Genomic DNA, 19,088 nt, shown 5'->3' on the forward strand with positions numbered 1-19,088 from the left:
AATGGTCTGGATCTGAGCTCAGCACTGGTTACAAAGCATATGCCTTACAAAGTGTAAACCAGATCATGTTTATGTCCCAATTTCAGAACTTCTCAGGCTCTACAGCAGCATTTTCTAAATTTCCTCCTCTAGACATAGTTCTAGGAGATATATGTAGGTTTGCTATGACAAAAACATTTAATGGTTCAGTAAGTGTAGAGAAAGCTGTGCACATCTCTCCTCTTTTCTTGGGACTTAGTGCTCACTAGCTCCTTCCTGACTGGGAAGTTTGCAGTGTTCTATTCTTCTCATTAATATCATCCAATCTTCTTTGGCATCCCCCCATCTCGATTTTTTTTGTAACATCCATGTTAACACCCTGCAGAACAGTCATCTGTAGGGTATCCGGCAAATGTTGAGAATCTGGATAAAATCTAAAGTTTTTGGCATGACTTATAAGACCCTTCATGATTTAAAACTCCGCTTTTTTCCTTGTTATCTCAAATTTGTACTTAATTCCCTAGCAGTATTTCTCAGCCTTTCTATGTTATTTCATTCCTCACTGCACATCCTGTTCCATGGGCCTGGAATCTGCTCCCACAAACCCGTTTCACCGTTCTGCTCCCAGGCTTCTTCGGAACCCTTTGAGAAGCTCCTCCTGTTTGTTGCCTTTGTTTCTGCTACCTCAGTTATTGCATCTAACTCTCTTTTGTCATTGTTCATCCTTCTGCTGTTTATTACTTGGTTAGGCCTGAATGCTACTTATTTTTGGGTCCATGCTGCTTACAGTATTAAAACATGCGAATCTCTTAATTATCATTTCAATTGGAATCACATTGAATTGCATTGTAGCTTCTAATGTCTGTAAGGCTCCTAAACAGATTCACAGTGTGGTAGGCAACTCCTCTTCCTGCTAACTTGGCACCTAATTCTAGAGAGGCTCTGGCCAGTGGGAATGAGGTAGCAAACTGGGAGTTTTGGTTATTTCTTGAAACTTTGAGCCGAGGGTAGTTAAGAGCTAAAAGTGGCAGAGACTTCCATAATGCCAAGAGTGTGTCAGGCACCGTGCTCTGCACTGTGCAAACGTCAGTCATGCAGTCCTTGTCATTACACTTAGTACCGTCCCGAGTACCATCCCGTTTCCATCTGAGGAGGGCAAAGGCACGCAGTAAACAGCGCGTCTCATTTACTGAGCGAATTGCTGGCGGACCAGGGATTGAAACCCAGACAGTTCATGTCCAGAATCATGCTCCTTCAGTGTCAGTGCTATCACAGCTCCGTCTTTCTTCAGTCGGATGAAGGTTGGGTACCTGTGAGGGATCCTTCCGTAGTGTCTGCTACATCTGTGGTAGCACCTGGAGCATCGATGGGACACCCGAGTTCTGTATGCGGTAGGAGAGTGAGGGCCTTTGGTAGAGTCCAGAAAGAAAAGTGAAGGATTCGCAGCGGGGAGAAGGTCCAGAGAACCTTGGAGACTCAGAACACAGAGTGGGTAGTGCTTTGAGAGGCCTCCTGCTGAAGTCCTGACAATAGGGACACAATTATTGATGCAGTTTTATGTGTAGTCTGCTTCTTATGGGACTCTAGGATTTAGAATATGTGTATGAACACTTTGAAAATACCAAATATGAGATTCTTTAAAGATATATTAAAATTTAAAATTTGGAATTTTCACTTATTTAGGCCATTCTTTCTCCCAGTTAGTTAAAAATATTATTATTATTATTTTGAGGAAGATTAGCCCTGAGTTAACATCTGCTGCCAATCCTCCTCTTTTTGCTGAGGAAGACTGGCCCTGAGCTAATATCTGTGCCTGTCTTCCTCTACTTTATATGAAGGACACCTGCCACAACATGGCTTGATAAGTGGTGCATAGGTCTGTACCTGGGATCTGAACCAGCGAACCCCAGGCTGCCAAAGTGGAACATGTGAACTTAACTGCTGCGCCACCGGGCCAGCCCCCAAAATTATTATTTTTAATTTAGAAACTTAGCATTCAAAGTCAAAACTATAAAGGGGAAACAAAACAGAACCTTGGGTTTGTGGCCATTTGGATATGTGTGATCGTTCATTATTCTTTGATTGTTGCTGTTAATTTTGGAGTGCCTCTTCTTCCCTGCCCCCCTTTCTTGGGGATTGATGCAAACAGAAATAGCTGTCTAATTTAAATGAGTCCAAGTGAGTACTTTTTAATGTCTCGGGACAGTGGTGTTCCTCTAGGTAGTAGGTCCTGTTGTTTGAAGTGATAGATTTGTTAGATCTTTGCATGTTCGTTTTCTAGGTAGTCTTAGATACGTCTACGGAAATTTCATTTAAGCTGTTACGTATATCAGTTAAGGTGTAAACTGAACTGGCCCAAAGGAATATAGGCTTTTGGAGTTGAAATCTTTAAACCATCTTTTTTTCAGATGTAACTATATCACTGGCTTGATTTTAAAAATAGCAGTCCTAATATTAACTATTATTTAATTTATTAACTTGTCTTTACCTGCCCCTCATGCTCCATTGTATTCATGTTGTTTTATCTAATCTCATAAAACTCTTATGAAGTCTTGCATGTCTCATGTTTCAGCTGAGGAATGGTCTTCATATTCTCCCAGTTACACAAGTCATAAATGGCAGAGCCGTGCTGTGACCACCTACTTATACTTGAACTGTTACTAGTAGGACAAACGCTGCTTTGGTCAACCCAGTGTCATGAGTTAACCAGGGAGATGGCCACAAGTGTCTCATTCGAGGGTGCTTTGTTTCTTGTGTTCCTCGGCTGGTCTTTGCAAGCTGATCTTGCTGCTTGTTTTTTTTTTTGTTTTGTTTTTTAAGTTGTCTGCTGTTTTTCACTGAGTGAACCCTGTGTTCTAACAAGCAGTTTGGCAAGTGTGTGGCAGTGGTGTAGAGGGGACCAGTTGGGAGCAGTGGGTAGATTACTGTGGATCCATCAGTAAGACCGAAAGAATAAGTGAATGTACTTGCATCATAGTCTATGTTAACGTGTTCTTAGAAACTCTTTTGTTCTTTTAACTTATTGTGTTATTGTGTTTAGATTTTAACTTCTTAAAAACAAGTACATTTAATTTATCTTTCCTGTAACCTATATGGCCTACATTGACCTGATCATCAGAAATTTTCAAGTAGTTGGATATTATGTCCTATAAGCCTGACTTTGAGGAGAGATAAGGGAAGCCGAAATAAAAGCATAACACAGCTTCAGGAAGGCATATGGGTGGTGCTGCTCCTCTTTCCTTGTGTTCAGGAGTAACACAGCATTTGCAAATCTGACTTTTTGGCCCCTGCATTTAAGACCCTGACTTACACAGAGTAGGAGTTAGGGAATACTGACATGTCCTGCTATGGATTTCTCTTGCTTTTCACATCTCTTTCTCTGTGTTCATGGTATTATGTTTTATTTACTTCAACGGATCAGTCAGATAATCTTTCATGACTCTCAAGTTAAAATAATTCCGCAGTGATGAAAACTAAGGGATCGAAGGAAGAGGTTTTTATTATATTGATATATAGTGTAGGAAAAATTATTTTAAAATTAGGAGTTAAAATATGAAATTTTTGTACTAGAAAGTAGAAATCTATAGCTAGGATGTAAATGTTATTACTATGCTGCTCTTCTGACGCTGAAAACAATTTTGCTGTTTCAGGCAATTATAGGTACTTGGGAATCAATCATATTTTAAAAACTCTATTTTTTATTATTTTAAGGTTCCTTCAGATTGTCAGGCACTTGCCAAATGGATAGCTTCAGAGAGTACATTTCTAGCATGGATCTTGCCTTTGAATTCAAGACCAGTAGATTGAGCCTCCTGTTAGGTCCTGCTCTCGGATGTCTCCCCTTTCCCTCTCTCCCTCTTCCTCTCCCACCTGCCCTCTCTCTGTTTCTCTCCCCCTCTCTCCCGCTTTCCCTCTCTCCTTCTCTCCCTCTCTCTCACTCTATTCTAAACAGAACAGCGAGAGGAATCTATTAAAATGTGAGTCCATGTGTCTCTCCTCTCTTTAGACGCCTGCGATACTTGCCTTCTCCCTCAGAGTCCAAGGCCAGGGTATCATGGCCCACAAGGTTGTTAGCCCTTGGATACCCTCTGTCCCTGCCCTGCCTTCTCTAACCAGCTCCTTGCGTCCTCTTCCTCCCTCTGCACGTGCTCTACACTGCATTTCTCTGTCTGAGAACAGCCCTGCGGGCTTCCACCCCAGGTCTCTGTGGCCACCCTTGCTTCTGTGGACATGTCCAGTCCCCACCCTCTTTACTCACAGATCCCATTCCTGAGCCACCCAAATGTAGCATTTTAATCCCCTGCTGATTTCAGATTTTCCTTCTCTATTATTTCTTTTACCAGTTATCACTATTTCAGATGTTCTATATTTTACTTTTTGTTCTTGTTGTCTGTTTCCCTCAGCAGGTTTCACATTTTCTGAGGCAGGAACTTTATTTATTTTGTCACCTGTGCACCGTAGCTGCCTGAACTGTTCTTGCATAGAGTCAGTCCTACTAAGCACATGAGCTAATGCGTGGACGTGTGACTTCCCATATCCGTGCAGGAGTAGGGCAGGCTTGGTGCTACTCTGTCCTGTTGAGAAGCTACGGGTTTATAGGATGAAAGCTTCATGAAGGCACTGTTTTCACTGTCTTGTTTTACATAGCACCTGCAGAACCTACCGTTGGCTGCCACATCCCAAGTGATCAGAAATGTGTAGAAACGGCATGAATACATAAAGGCATGACTGTTCATTAGGAGCATTGCGTTTCAGTTGCATAGCTTTTCAGCTTTGGGATTATTTTTGTTTTATTGCTAGTGGTATCTAGATTATAAATTTTCCAAAACAATTATTATGCTAAAAATATTAAAACAACGCTCTGACGATGGCTGTGAAGGACAGGCTACGTTCACTAATGACAAATTGGCAATATTATGTCTGTGTAGGTTGGTAAGTTTGTTTTAGTCAGTCATGCTTGGCTTCTGTTTTTTAACTGATATTGAGACTTTTACACTACTTGTGCTTTAGTTAAGTCAAATTTAAAGAATAATTTATACTTGCTTCAAGTCAGGTTTTGAGTGGGTAAATATTTTGCATTTGACTATAATTGAACTGTATTTTAGTATTATAAGTTTTTTCCCATAGTAATAAAAAATTATTACTTTAAATATTTAGTATTACAGACATTCAGCAGATAATATAAGAATCTTATTTTAAGTAGAAGCTTTCTCTTCCTGTGTACTCTAGCTTGTTCCCCTGTGCAGTGTAATGTTTTTGTTTCAATTCTTAAAACAAGCATTTTAATTAATAAAATTTTTTTTCTTTTAAAAACTGCAGTGTGGTTTCTGAGCTCAGATCTCTTAAATTATACTTGGTCATATAAATAAGCTGTGCTTTGCAACTTTGGGTTCTTAACCTTTGCTCTTTGCTATTAGCTTTATGTTTTTTTAATTATAGGAAAATAGAGGACAGTAGGGAAGTTATGACTTGGACTGTTGTTATTACTGTATTCTTTTATAAGGAAATGAAAAATGTTATTTATTTTGTCCAAATCAAGTGAAACAAATATAGAATATCTTGTGCTGTTATTTTTGCTAAGCATTTAATATCGTCACACTGAGATTCTTTATATGTAATAATTATTTTTCCATTTTAATGATTGATGGTCTGATCAGTTATTTATGGTTCTAAAGCATATATTGTCCATAGTTATTACCTAATGTATACTAAAGAGTGAATGTTATTTTCAGTGTATGCAAATGCATTATTTGAATAATAAAGTCACAGTCATTTAAAAAAATACAAGTATGTTAGCCTCAAAACTGAGGTTCCCTAATATTATGTGAAAATAACCAAAATAGAGCAACATGAAAATGAAAGAAGCGTTCGCATCTTAGAAACTGGTTTGATCTTGGCTTTTGACACGTGCCTCTTCCGTACGGCCCCAGTACCTTCCAGTTTTACGTTGCCCGTTTGTGCAAACACGTCCAGATGAATTCAGTGTTCAATGTTAAGACTCTTATAACATGCCAATTTGATTTGTAGCCCTTCATATCATAGAATGCTAATTAAAATCATATTTTTGCGTATGTCATGCCTTTCATGTACATATGCAAATATATTCTGTTGCCTTTCAGCTATTAGTAATTAACTTTATGAAGGACAGCTGTAATACATAATTAACAAAAATGTTTGCAAGCCCTTTTACACTGAAAGTTACAACAGTAAATTTTTTTTTTTTTTGCTTATCAAGAGAGCCATTTTAATCTGATGCTTCTGAATGAGATCTAAATTGTTTTAAATAATCACATGACATAATTAAATTGATGTTGTACTATACGCAGTAGAAGAATGGCGCTCCATGGACTGGCTCTGACTCCTGTCCATTTCATATTTGTGTCAACAAAATTGCATTAAGTAAGCTGATTTGTGTATAAAATAAGACAGCATGTCAGGTGGTACTTTTTGTTTGTTTTAGTTATTGATATCTTCTTGGCACTTAAGTACATTGTTTGTATGTATGTGCTGCAGACACAATAACATTTATATCATTTTTAAAAACCTCTCTTCAAATTATTACCATGTTTTTAAGGAAGCTTCATGAAGGCTATTCATTTTCTCTTTTATAGTCCCTTAAATATTTAATAAAATGACATTTTCTCAAACTCATTTTATGATTGAAGTGTGGGATCAACTAGGGGGCAGTGCGTGTTATCTTGAGGTATTGCTTTATCTTTCTTACTAACTGTCAGTGAAGACAATGACTGAAGAAGTAGAATCATTGTTTTCGTCAATGTTAGTATACTCAAGGAAGAAAGGAACCAGACCATTTAAATACAGTTATTTTTTCTGGTTTTCAAGTATTGCAGTGTATTTAATCTGTATGCAAGCTTTTTGTTTAGCAAAAGTGCCATTGTAATGTGCATCTTCATGATACATTCCCATATACATGCCTATTTTTAAATACTTTTTTTGCATATTTCTAGCAGAGAATTTTTAGTTCTAAAATTACTGTTACTTCTTTTCTTAGGGTTGCTTTTGTAATGAAGAAGCACTTAAATACTCATCTACTGGGCAAACATGGAGTTGGCACCCCAAAAGAAAGGTAATTTTCATCCATTTTTTCTTTATTTAAAAATATATTTTCATTTAGGTTTTGTTTAATGAGGTGACTTCCAGAATTTTTATCATTAGTTCATCATGTTTTGCATTTGGAGTACTATGTATTTGAATATCATATTTTATACCATTCTCCCACAAAAATTTAATGTTGTATTTTAATTTAAAAAAATTCGTTCTAAAAATATTTGAAAGGATTTGAGAGACTTTCAATTTGTGAAACAACCTTGAAACAGTAGAAGAGTTAAATTAGAGGGATTTATCTCTGCAAATACATTAGAATGAGCTAAAATAAATATAAAGCTAAACTTTGTGTATTTTTTCCTGTATTTTTGTTTTGAGGTTTTAAAATAACATTCTTGAATTCTTACTGTAGAATTAAATATTGCTGATATTATACAAGAAATACATCTTGTGTCATCCCCCAAATAATACTACAGTTGCCATCTCATGAAAAATAACACTACAATTATTATGTCATCAACTGCCAAGTTTTCTTTTTTCTTGGTAGTATATCATAATTAGCTTCATCACATAGACTTAATTATATTAGGTGAACTGAAGTATAGCAGTGTCAGCTACCAGGTGAGCATGGCTACTTCTGAAATCTTTTAAATCTTTAAAATGTGCAGCTCGCTCAGAACTAGTGCAGGCACTCTCACCCTCCTTCAGAGACAGTAGATTTTCAACTTTCCCCAGATCCTCCCAGGTGGTATCTGAAATTCTACAGATCCTCCTGGGAACTTTTGTTTTTTAATACTGTTTTAAAATGTCAACAGTAATGCAATTTGTTCTACAGCTCTATAGCCTAGGGCCTCTTCTGCCATATTTGTAAATGTTTAATTTCCTTTTAAAAAAATATAAAATGCTCTTACCAATATTTTCTGTTTACAAGGAATTTACCTTGGCTTTTCTATTGGAGGCCTATTGTTTGCTTTGGTGTTTTAGTTTGGACATGACTACTGTATCAAAATATTGGGATGTTACATATGCCTACTTTTTAACTTTTGGTTTCTTATACTTTTCTTTGTAGCGTTATATTCAGTTTGAGCCAAATGTATGTGTTGAACATATCCTGAATGCATTATTCTTGGAATCAAAAAATTCTATATTATTTAAATTTATGATTTCGGCCTTTTCAAAGTTATGTTTCATAAGTGTTTAAGAAAGTGGAAACAAAACATTTTTAATTACTTTCTTCTCATTACTTTCACACGCATTATCTCAACCATTCTATGACCTTATTAGCAGTGCATTGTTATTCCAATTTTACAGATTGAGGAATATACAATAATTTATTCAATATCTCATAAGAAATATTAGAATTGTTATTTTCTGACTCTAGTTCCAGTGCTCCTCCTTGTACTATTATGTTATCTCACATTGAGAATCTTTACTTCTAGGTAGTTAGGGTGTTTTATTCACGAAATAAATTTGAATGAAAATAATCTAGATCAGATAATTAGTAAAAAGAAAATATTTCCCTACTATATAACTGGTATATATTTTGAACTCAAATATATTATCCTGCTTTTTATTTAGGAATTTTAAAAATTTCAATGTGTTTGTTCATATTGTTTCATGTTAATGAAAAATTCATCACCTTATATACATATATTTATCCTCTGAGCAGCTAAAAATACTAGATACCTCCTATATATTATGATAGGAGTTTGAAAATCTCAGATGTACTCTTTGGTTTTTCCATTTACCTTTTCCTGTGTGTTCCAGGGAGTCTCTTGCTTGCTTTCACTCATTTCAGTCCCTAATACGTACACATAAAGAGGGGCTAAAAAGAGAGAAGAGAACGATTGCCTGTCTTTCTCCCCTTTGAGATATTGTGAACTTTCTCTCTGACGTTGGCAAGATTTTTGTCCTAAAATCAGGAAATGAATCTCAAATGAGAAAGTATAGCCTATCTTCTGGGTTATTACTTCTAAGTAGTCCAAGTTGCAGAGTTTGTCTAAACTAAACGTCTTTGATTGAATTGTTTTCCCTATTAAAAATTCTGTGTTCCAGAATGCTTCTTGTTTATGATACCTGCTTCTAGGGCATTCCCTCTAACTGCCTAGAAACACTGAGTTGGAATGCCAGGAATCAACAGCAGCATAATTTTCCAAGAGACCGTCCATAGCTGGAGAAGACTTAAGATTTAAGTAGCAAAATCTAGCAGAATAAATGCCAAGGGCTTCTTTCTTCCATTCCACCTTCCTCCACTCCTTGGAGAGAGAACTGATACCTTTTAATGGTTTTAGGAAACAAAAAAACTATCAGCATGTTGAACCGTCAGTTTTGGCATAACTGTTCTCTAAATTAAGTTAAACATTTTTTTCATGCCTATTTAGAACATTAATGCCTTGGCTGTAATTTTGCAAGCTTGCTATATTTTAATTTCTCCAGGACAATATAATCAGTTTATTTTTTTATGTTTTGAATTTGATTCTCCCCTCTTATGCATTGTGTATTATAGCGAATAGTAATAGAAGTTAGCTAAATAGACTGTGACAATTAAATTAATAATGCATTTTGTTTGCAAGTATTTAGGCTTTGTGCTTTGACTGATATATGCAAAAATGATAATTTATCACAAATAAATTCATATACTTGCACTATAGTTTGGTCAACCAATAAATTTTGTCAGCCTGACTGTCGTCAGCAACAGAAAACTAAATAATTTCAAATATATATTTTTTGACTCCATGAATAACTGAAGTGATGGCTTGTGTGAGAACATACTTTTTTGTCCCTAAATTTGTATGAACTTATTTTAAGGTAGTGTATCACTGAAATTTTGTACACTTAAATGTAAACAACTAAATATAGCCACATTAAATTTATATTTCAAGCAAACAAACTCCAATTAATTTGCAAGTTCATTCTAAAGTAGTCTTTATCTTAAATAAGTAATTCTCTTTGTAATATAGTAAGCCAAAGTATCTTTATGACTGTGAATTCGCTAATAGTAATCTGGAAAACGAGCTTGTCCACAATTATCACAATTGAAACAGTCATAATAAGTGTATCTTATGTGAAAGCCAGGTGCATATTACAATAGAAGGAGATGGCATTCGTAGTTCAGTTCTTGGAAATCAGCTGGGCTTTGAATGACTGTGTAAATAGGAGGAGGGGACACGCTTCACTCAGACTGTGATCTGATTCATTGCTTTTGTGGTGTCAGGAGCATCATCAGGAGATCTCTGCTCTGGCAGCATCTCAGGAAGGCTGGTGTGCTTCCAAACCACTTTCACCAAGAAGGGATTTTAAATCGGACGTGTACATCAGAGTCTAAGAGTTAAACAGTTTCGGAATCAAAGGAAGCATATCTGTTTTTTCCAAGTTATTAATGAATATCCAGAGCAAAACCTTAGTGTTTTTTCAGTGAAGCAAATTTTGGAGGCATCTCTGAAGGGTGTAAGTCTCAGATAGTGGGTTATTGTCGACAGAGCTGGGGTGTATTCAGGCCCCTGGGGCAGGCTCAGCGTGTGTCAGGGTTTTATTTGGGCCGGTGGGTTTCCCTCAGGCCTCCTTCAGGTTACTGAGCCCCGAAATTGTTCTGGCTTCTCGACCCTTTTATCAGACATTGGGGATTTGTGGTTAGCCATCTTTCTTTTAACAGTATCTTGATCTTATTGATAAGTAGAATCTTTCCTCTACATTTTTATACATACCAGATATCACCTAGTCTAATTGTGGGACAGAAATACTGGCAGCTCTGATACTTGGTTCTAATTTGTTGTAAGCCATTAATATATGACGGGACGTTATGTAAGTCTTTGGGAGTCTATCTCGTCTCCTTCGCCTCTTGTCTCAACAATTTTATATGTTAGAATTGTGTGAAAGCGTCATCATTGTTTCCTGTTCTTCAGTTTAGATGCAAGTCTCACTCTTTTTCTTGAAACATGAAAACATCATCCAAAACTCAAACATTCCTGGGAGAAGCATGTATACATGTACACGCACAGTTGTTATTGAAGCTTCGCTAACGATACTTGGAGTTGATTAGAAACTTAGGTTACTTTTTTTTTTTTTTTGAGGAAGATTACCCCTGAGCTAACTGCTGCCAATCCTCCTCTTTTTGCTGAGGAAGAAGCCTGGCCGTGAGCTAACATCCATGCCCATCTTCCTCTACTTTATATGTGGGACGCCTACCACAGCATGGCGTGCCAAGTGGTGCCATGTCCGCACCTGGGATCCCAGCCGGCGAACCCTGGGCCACCGAAGCAGAACTTGCGCACTTAGCCACTGCACCACCGGGCCAGCCCCTAGAAACTTAGGTTACTTTTAAATGAGAGAATAATACATTTTATAAAAACTCTGAATTGCATATATTTAAGTAGACTCAATTTTTTCCTATTAGAAGAGATTCTATTCATAGTATGAGATTAATTCCTGTTATTATCACTTTATTGTCCATTTTAAAGAAATAACTTGCCTTTGGCTAAGTTGTTATTGCGTGCATTTTCTTTTATTAAAGGATCATAGTTTTCCTCAGTATTTATTCCATGTGAATTTCTGTAAGGTAAAAACTGTTTTCTATTTTACCATTGAAATGGGTGGCTTATTCTCATGGATGCATTGAGATATTTTATTCCGTGTTGCATGTCCCTTGTGTGATCTCCGTGGAGTGTTCTTTATAAAACTTGTTGGTCACTTCATGTTTCCTGGCTTCAGGCTCACTCTCTCCATCAGCCACTGCTTATTGGTCTTTCCTTCTCATTTCTTCCTTTACTAGTTAGCAATCATCTTTTTTTTTTATGAAGGTCCAATTTAGAAAAAATAAATCTTTTATGGCTCCTCTCTGCTTTAAAAAGTATTTACACAAGAAATAACTGTTGAGCCAAAATGGAAGAAAAACATGTCAATTCTCCCCATCTCAGAGTGCTTATTTTAATGAGTGGGAGGTTGTTATATTTTAATGATTTAATATTGCTTTTGCATGAGTTCAGGACTCCTTTTTTTCTCTCTGCCCCCATTTCTCCATCTGAAGACAGTATGCAGTATGTAAATAATAACCTAGGATTATTTGACATGGTTTTATTGTGAAATAGTGGGGTTGAATAGACAGATAGCCCTGCTAAATAATTAGCTACATGGGAAGGTAGATGGAAGTCACATCAGTTCATCCAAAGCCGAGGTTATTACTTTTAGAAAATTTCTTTCTATGTTTTATTGATTTAAGCTGACAATTTATTAAAGTACATAAGGAGATAAGCATATATTTTCCACCAAAGTTATCTTGTCAACATCTGGGAAGTATTTCTGAATTAAATGGATAATTTAGATGTTCTGTGGTTGCTTTATGACAAGTATTTTCTTACTGAAATGGATATTTTCTAAAATTGTCAGTGGTGTAGAATGTCGGGATCTCAGTTCTTCATCTGTTTGCTGAAGTTTCCGACTTCTTTTTGGGGGAAGTGTCTTGACCTAGTTACAGACAGTTCTCATGGTTCATCTCTTGAAGGGATAGACATCTTCTTTTCAAGCTTATAACCTGATTAGGTTCCTTAGTTTCCATGAAGGAATGGCAGTTCTACTTCAATTACATGTTCAAAAGCTATGTGGAATATCTGGAGTCTGTATATTTGTCAGATCACTTACTTTGCTGTCCTGAATACATATTCCCTCCCTTCATTTCTCAATGTGCTTTCAATTAATCCCATCACTAGAGAGCTGCTTTCCTTCACGGCATTGTTTTCTTCTTCCAATGAAATTGACTTTACTGATTTTTATATTTAGTTTTTGTGATAATGAAGATATGTCATATATTTCTTGTGAGATTCAGGGGGCAGTTTCTCTCTGGTCTTTATTCCAGGAAAAGTTGTGCCTTTCTGACACAACTTGTCATTTTGGTCTTATGTACTAGCAAATCATGTATATAACTGAGTTTTCCTCTTTATGTTTACTGCTGGGAAGCTCAGTGCCAAAATTTAATCCATCTCTAGAAAGCAGGGTGGATTTCATGGAATGCCTTTTATTTACTACTGTTATTTTTAGTTTCATCTTTTTTCCCCTTATGGGAAATTCTCATTTTATGTGTGTGATATTTTTTAACAACCTCACATGAATCAAAGCTCATATAATTCAAGGGAAGTTTTGCAATGGGAATTTTTGCAAAGTAGAGCCAGTGTTTGTCTGGGAGTACTTATGTCTTCAGCCATTTGGTTTTGGTGCAGTGTGTCAAGCAGCGTGCAATCCTGTTATGAGACTTTTTAAAAAAATTGTCCTTGCCTCGTTGTATGAAAATTTAGTGCACTTCCTTGTACTGCTTCAGTGGTGCTTTTTATTTCTCAAGATGATCTGTTATTTTGAAGAATGCTTGCTCCTGCAGTGTGCTGAACAGACGTAGTTAGTGTGGTCCCAGTGAGAGAAGGGAGGGGCGCTTGCCTTGTAGACCAGGGTGCATGCTCTCCAGCTCTGTCAGAGGTTACCGCTGCTCTCGGTACATCATGGTGATGGCGATAGAATACCATATTTACTGCTGGAAAGAAATTCTCGTGTTAGTAGTAGAGGAATTTTAAGTGTTGGTAATGTATATATGCTGCAGATATATAAGATCGTTTTACGATTCTTTCTTTAAGTTGAGCCAACATTTATTGAGCATTCATCTCTGTGTGTTTTATTCTTGGACATTTAAATAAACATGAATGTTATCTGATTCTTGTTCTTCAGCAGATATTGGTTGTTATACGATTATCCATAATATGGAAAAAGAAAAGCTACACAATGATACAAAAGAAAGTTTTAGGAGAGGGAACAATTAATCTTGCTTACAGGGTATTATGGGGGATGCTAATAAAGGCATCACATTTGTTCATCGATTTCTTCTTCCAATAAACTTTTACTACATCTACTACACTTAGTACTGTGTTCCAAAATTGAGATGGTATGTAGTGTTTGAAGATGATACGACGTCTTTTCTCTTGTGCTTTAGATTTGGAGTTGATGGGCTGGGGGTAAGCCTAAAGAGATAATAATTGCACATAAAGGAAACCAAGAATTTTATTAGGCGGAAAGCTCTGATAAAGATGTAGTAGGCTGCTGTTGCAGAGAGTGTCTGCTGGAGGTGTTACCCTAGGATGGGTGGTCAGGAAGGACCTTTTCGAAGGGCTACACTTTAAGTGAAATGTGAAGTTAGAGCCTTCCCAGCAGAGAGCACATTCAGAGGTCCTCTGGGAAGTGGGTGTGAGCTTGGCATGTCCTGTTGCCGTGTGCCTGCAGTGACCTTGGGCATAGGGTTGGGGGCAAGTAGTATATGATTAAGAACTAAGATCCCCGATGATGCACTGTTTAGGAAATGGTCTTCATTTAGGCACATTATGGAATGGTGAGGAGGAGCCTGGGAAACTGGGTTGGAATCAGGTCGAGAAGAATCTCAAATGCTGTGCCTGCTACCTTTTATTCTGTACATAGGAGGATGCCAGCAAAGTTTATAACTCTTGTGAGGTTGTACATCCCTCAACGTGGATTTCAGGCTCTGGGTCGGGGGAGGGGGAACTGAGGGCAAGGGGATTAGCGTTGTTACAGCAACATGTATTGGTGAACTCCATCTACTTTCCCTGGCCTACTGCCTCATGCCACTTCCAGTTTCCTCCTCCCTAACCCACACTGCAGAACTCGCCTGCAAATGTGCCACTTAATCATGTTTTATTTTGTTAGACACATCCTTTCCCAGCTCCACAGCCTGTTTCTTCCTTTCTCTGTTCTTTTGTTCTGCGTATGCCCTGGTACACGCCCCCTACATCTCATCTCCCTGGTTATCAATTCAAATCATTTTCTAATTTCAGGTCTCAGTCTGAGGCCCCTGTCCTCTGGGGACCCTTTCTTGTTTATTCCATCTCTAGCTGGTCTTGTTTTTCATTGTGTTCCTACAGAACATTGGTGAATAAAGGGCAAATAGATGTATTTACCCTCTATCTAAATAAATGAATAAATAAATGTGTATATATATATATATATATATATGTATGTATATAGCTAGAAGCTGCTTTATCTTGCCACTTCCATCTCCCAGAAAAAGAAACACAAAAGACTATAATAATACTGCATACTTCACGTCATCTAGTACCAGTTCAATGAGTTATTAGACCAAGGATGTATAGTTTCGTACTGATAATCTTTATTAAAATGACATGTATTTGATTCTATTGCCTTCTCTTTCATTCCTATATAGAAATAAGATAAAACTGAATGCTGGGGAGAGAGTGAGCTATACCTTTTCTAATATGAATGTTCCAGTTACTTTTGCATGTAATAATACATTGTTGTTTAATGTGGCGAATTAATTTTAAGAGATTTTTTTTTTTGCTACCATTTAGTCTAGTAGTTCATTCAGATCTTGGCTATAAGAATGTCAGCTTTTTAACTTTCTTAGAGTCACTGAGGATGTGATCCCAAATACAATCCATCAAATATGTTAAATGTTCAGAATATAGGTGTTTTCCGCTGGCAGGCGTCTAGAATATTTTTGGCTACTCTCTTCTTTTATTTCACTTAAATTACTTTTAGAACACTGGGCCTTATACATCTGGACTCCGACTAAAATGTGCCTTCGGCTCTTATCTATAATTCCCAGTCAGTGCCAGAATTAAAAGAACAAAGGCCTATATGTTCACTGCAGCCTTCAATTATGCTTAATTACCAACTTTTATACAGTTTCATTATACAGTACTGACTTTCTGTGAGAGGTTCTTTATATTCATGATGTCTTGGTAGTTGCTTATAAAAGTCCAAGATTAAAATTTTTCCTGAGGAATTTTCAGGAAACTTATAAGCTTTCTGAAGTAATTTTTGTAAAGTTGGATCAGAGCAATTTGATCATCCATTTTAACAGATGAGAAACAAGGTGTTTACGTTTCCTTGTGCTGCAGAACTCTGATAGGAAAGGTTAAGGGGTGCGTAGGATATTTTCTCAGATATCCCCCCCTCATTTCTTGGTCCTGGGGTCACTTGTATAATCAACTGTGAGCTTAAAACAAGAGCCTTTCCACTAATATTGTGGCACTTTCACCCTTTGTCCTCAGAGGAGAAAATAAGCGACCTTGATGTTCCATGTGAGACCTGTCAATCTTATAGTAATTCTCATGTTCTGCAAAATGACCGTCTTTCATTTCAGCGAATCCTTTATTCCCTTTCAAAACAATCATGACTCTGTTTGATACTTACTATGATATTGGTACCTCCTAACATTGAATTATAGGAAATCAACGCTTAGGCTAAAAACTGTTAAATACTGGTAATTTCATACGAGTCAACCTAATTCTGTTTAGAACTGTTTCTAACATACGATGTCAATATAGAGATCTGCTTTTCAGAGAAACAGCCATTTCTATTGAGTTTTAGTGTAATCCAGTTCATTCTTGTTTTATGGATAATGATTTCCTAAACAGCATTACATAGTAAGTGTGTTGTAGAAGTTGGGTCAAGGTATAATGAAAAGCTATGTCAGCACATTCTGTCTAGTGTTTCCTTCAGTGTCATACTGCAGGTCATGTCTCCAAGTCTTCTAGGCTGGGGTCAGTGTAGGTTTCTTTTCAAAGCCCAGATTTTGTCTCACTTACTGTGAAAGTCCTTCCCTAGCTTTACATTCTGTATGACCACTTCTTACTACTAAGAAGGCCGATGTACTACCTAGCACATTCTATTTTGTTTTCCTTTTAAAAAAGATGTATGTCCTGTCTTCACACTAGATAATTTCTTGAGGGCGTGGTTGGGCCACTTTCCTTCTCCGTCTCAGCTTTTCAGAGAGTGATTGGCACTCAGTGTATATTGGTAGAGTTAAAATAGTAAAATCGTTGTTGAAATTTTTCCTTTTCAAGATGGACTTTTTCTTAGCTCATCTAATATATGATTTATAGTCACATTATATAAAAGGTATTGCAAACTTGTAGTTTCATGTAACTGTATATGGTCCTCCGTCTCAATGTAGTCAACCTCAAGTGCATTCTTCCTGGCGTCACTGTGGCTTTCTCACCATCTCACCTGTCATGCTGAGGACGATACCTCTTCTCATTTCTCAGGGTTGTGGTTAAGTGCATATGAATTTATAGTTATGCAAGCACAAAAAATCATGCTACATATATGCACAGCATCTTGCAATTTAAAAAGTGCTTGTTTTTAGATAAAAACATATTAAACAAGTTTTCAGTTGCTAAAGTCTAAATAATATCTGTGCCCCCCTTTTCATGCTAATCTGGTAGAGCAAAGGATTATGGAAAACAGATTCAGCAGGACATGTGTATGAAAGTTTTTAGTTAAATTAGACCCAAATTTTCTTTAAAGTTAATTAAAACAATAATTTCCCCTTTCATTCTCACAGTGCATTGTAGTGTTCAGAATGTCTTTTTCTCATTTCATATTTATAGTTATATAATGTGGATATGCCATATATTTTTGGCAACTAGAGAGTAGCAGACTTCTTGCTGCATATCAGATCTGTTTAAAATTGATAACTTTGCCTAGTTTAAAAAATATATTGTTTATATGAGAATCATATTTGGAAAATGAAAAAACTTTAACAAAGGAATTAGCCCAATGCTTATTATTTTTGATACTACTGCTCATAGTAATAGCACTGTATGAACATACTTCAAAGCTTCAGGGAATTTTTGAGTTTTCTCTTTTGATTAAACAGAAAAAAAAAAACTTACATAGAACACAACTGTGTAAAAATGATAAAAGCTGAGCTGATCTGTCTGAAGCTGGAAGAGCGTCCCAAAGACCATGTCAATGGTGGGGCATCTTCTCTGCATCTCAGAGAAGCTGTGGGCTCCTCATCAGAGTCAAAAAAATCTCTTTAGGGGCCGGCTATGTGGCTGAGTGGTTAAGTTTGCGCGCTCTGCTGCGGCGGCCCAGGGTTCAGATCCTGGGCATGGACATGGCGCTGCTCGTCAGGCCACGTTGAGGCAGCGTCCCACATCCCACAACTAGAAGGACCTGCAACTAAGATACACAACTGTGTACAGGGGGGGTTTGGGGAGATAAAGCAGAAAAAAAAAAAAAGAAAGATTGGCAACAGTTGTTAGCCCAGGTGCCAATCTTTAAGAAAAGAAAAAAAAAGGAAAATTGGCAACAGTTGTTAGCCCAGGTGCCAATCTTTAAAAAAAAAAAATCTCTTTATACATAGAGCTCTTTTACTTGTGCAGTAAACCATTGACTTTTTCAGATTTAGTGTTAGTAATATTGTTGATGCCTGAGTGATGAGACGTAATTTCGTTGGAAATTCTGGTTTGAATCAGACATGCTCAGTGGCCATTGAGTCAGAGCTCTTAACTTAGCTGCTGATAGAACCCAGCCTTCAAATCTCAGTACAGCTTTATTTTACTCTGCTCTCTGCTTGTCATAGGTATCTAATGCCTCTGAAGAAGTTACTAAAAGCAAAACAGTTTAATCAAGTGGATCCAGCTGTTGGAATTGAAGATGAAAATAAACAAAGAATGAAAAAAATCTAAGAATGTAATCTTTCTTAGCTAGAAATACCAGGTTGGGATAAATTAAAATCTGGAATGTGAGGTTCTGGTTCTCAAGTTTGGTGGTAAATTCACAGATGTTCATTATATTATTGAATGAATAAATAAAAAAAGATAGGGTCACAAAGGGACCAACGATAACCAAAGATTATTTCTGGCCCAGTTTTGTCCCTTGAGGACTATGTGGTTTTGTGCCTTGAGGTCTCTGATTTCCCGCATTCAGATGACCCATGTCATATACTTGATGTGAAACAAAGAAAAGGTGGTTTTTAAAGCTGTTGCTTAGTCCTCTGTCTAGTACAAAAAGTACACCCTTCAGTGAAGGGAACAACTTTATTGAATGCTGAAGAGATGGCTCTCTTATTGGTAATATTATGAATGGAAAACGTCCAACTTCCAACAAAAATGTCATGTGTTAGAAAATCATTGGTTCTTGAAAACTATCTGAAATAACAGTGGTGAACTGTTAACGTATATGGCTGTTTAACTCACTTTTATTATGAGAAAAGTTTGATTTGGAAATTTTAGGAGGTGTTTTTTTTT

The 19,088-nt window shown here is 36.9% G+C and overlaps 1 protein-coding gene across 4 annotated transcripts in view; it reads left to right on the forward strand.

Annotated features, from left to right (window-relative positions):
• ZNF407 (zinc finger protein 407) overlaps window positions 1-19,088 on the forward strand; it is a 448,774-nt gene that overhangs the window by 165,610 nt on the left and 264,076 nt on the right. For 3 of the 4 annotated variants that reach the window (XR_002810021.2, XM_023647991.2, XM_070221185.1), the window contains exon 4: window positions 6,992-7,066. Coding sequence is in view for 3 of the 4 variants with exons in the window: in XM_023647991.2 (XP_023503759.2) it covers window positions 6,992-7,066 (75 nt within the window). In the remaining variant the exon portion in view is untranslated. Of the gene's footprint in view, window positions 1-6,991; window positions 7,067-18,421 lie in introns of all 4 variants that reach the window. The other variant, XM_023647993.2, reaches the window with a different exon arrangement.

This window comes from Equus caballus, chromosome 8, assembly GCF_041296265.1.
Source record: "Equus caballus isolate H_3958 breed thoroughbred chromosome 8, TB-T2T, whole genome shotgun sequence".
Taxonomy (NCBI): domain Eukaryota; kingdom Metazoa; phylum Chordata; class Mammalia; order Perissodactyla; family Equidae; genus Equus; species Equus caballus.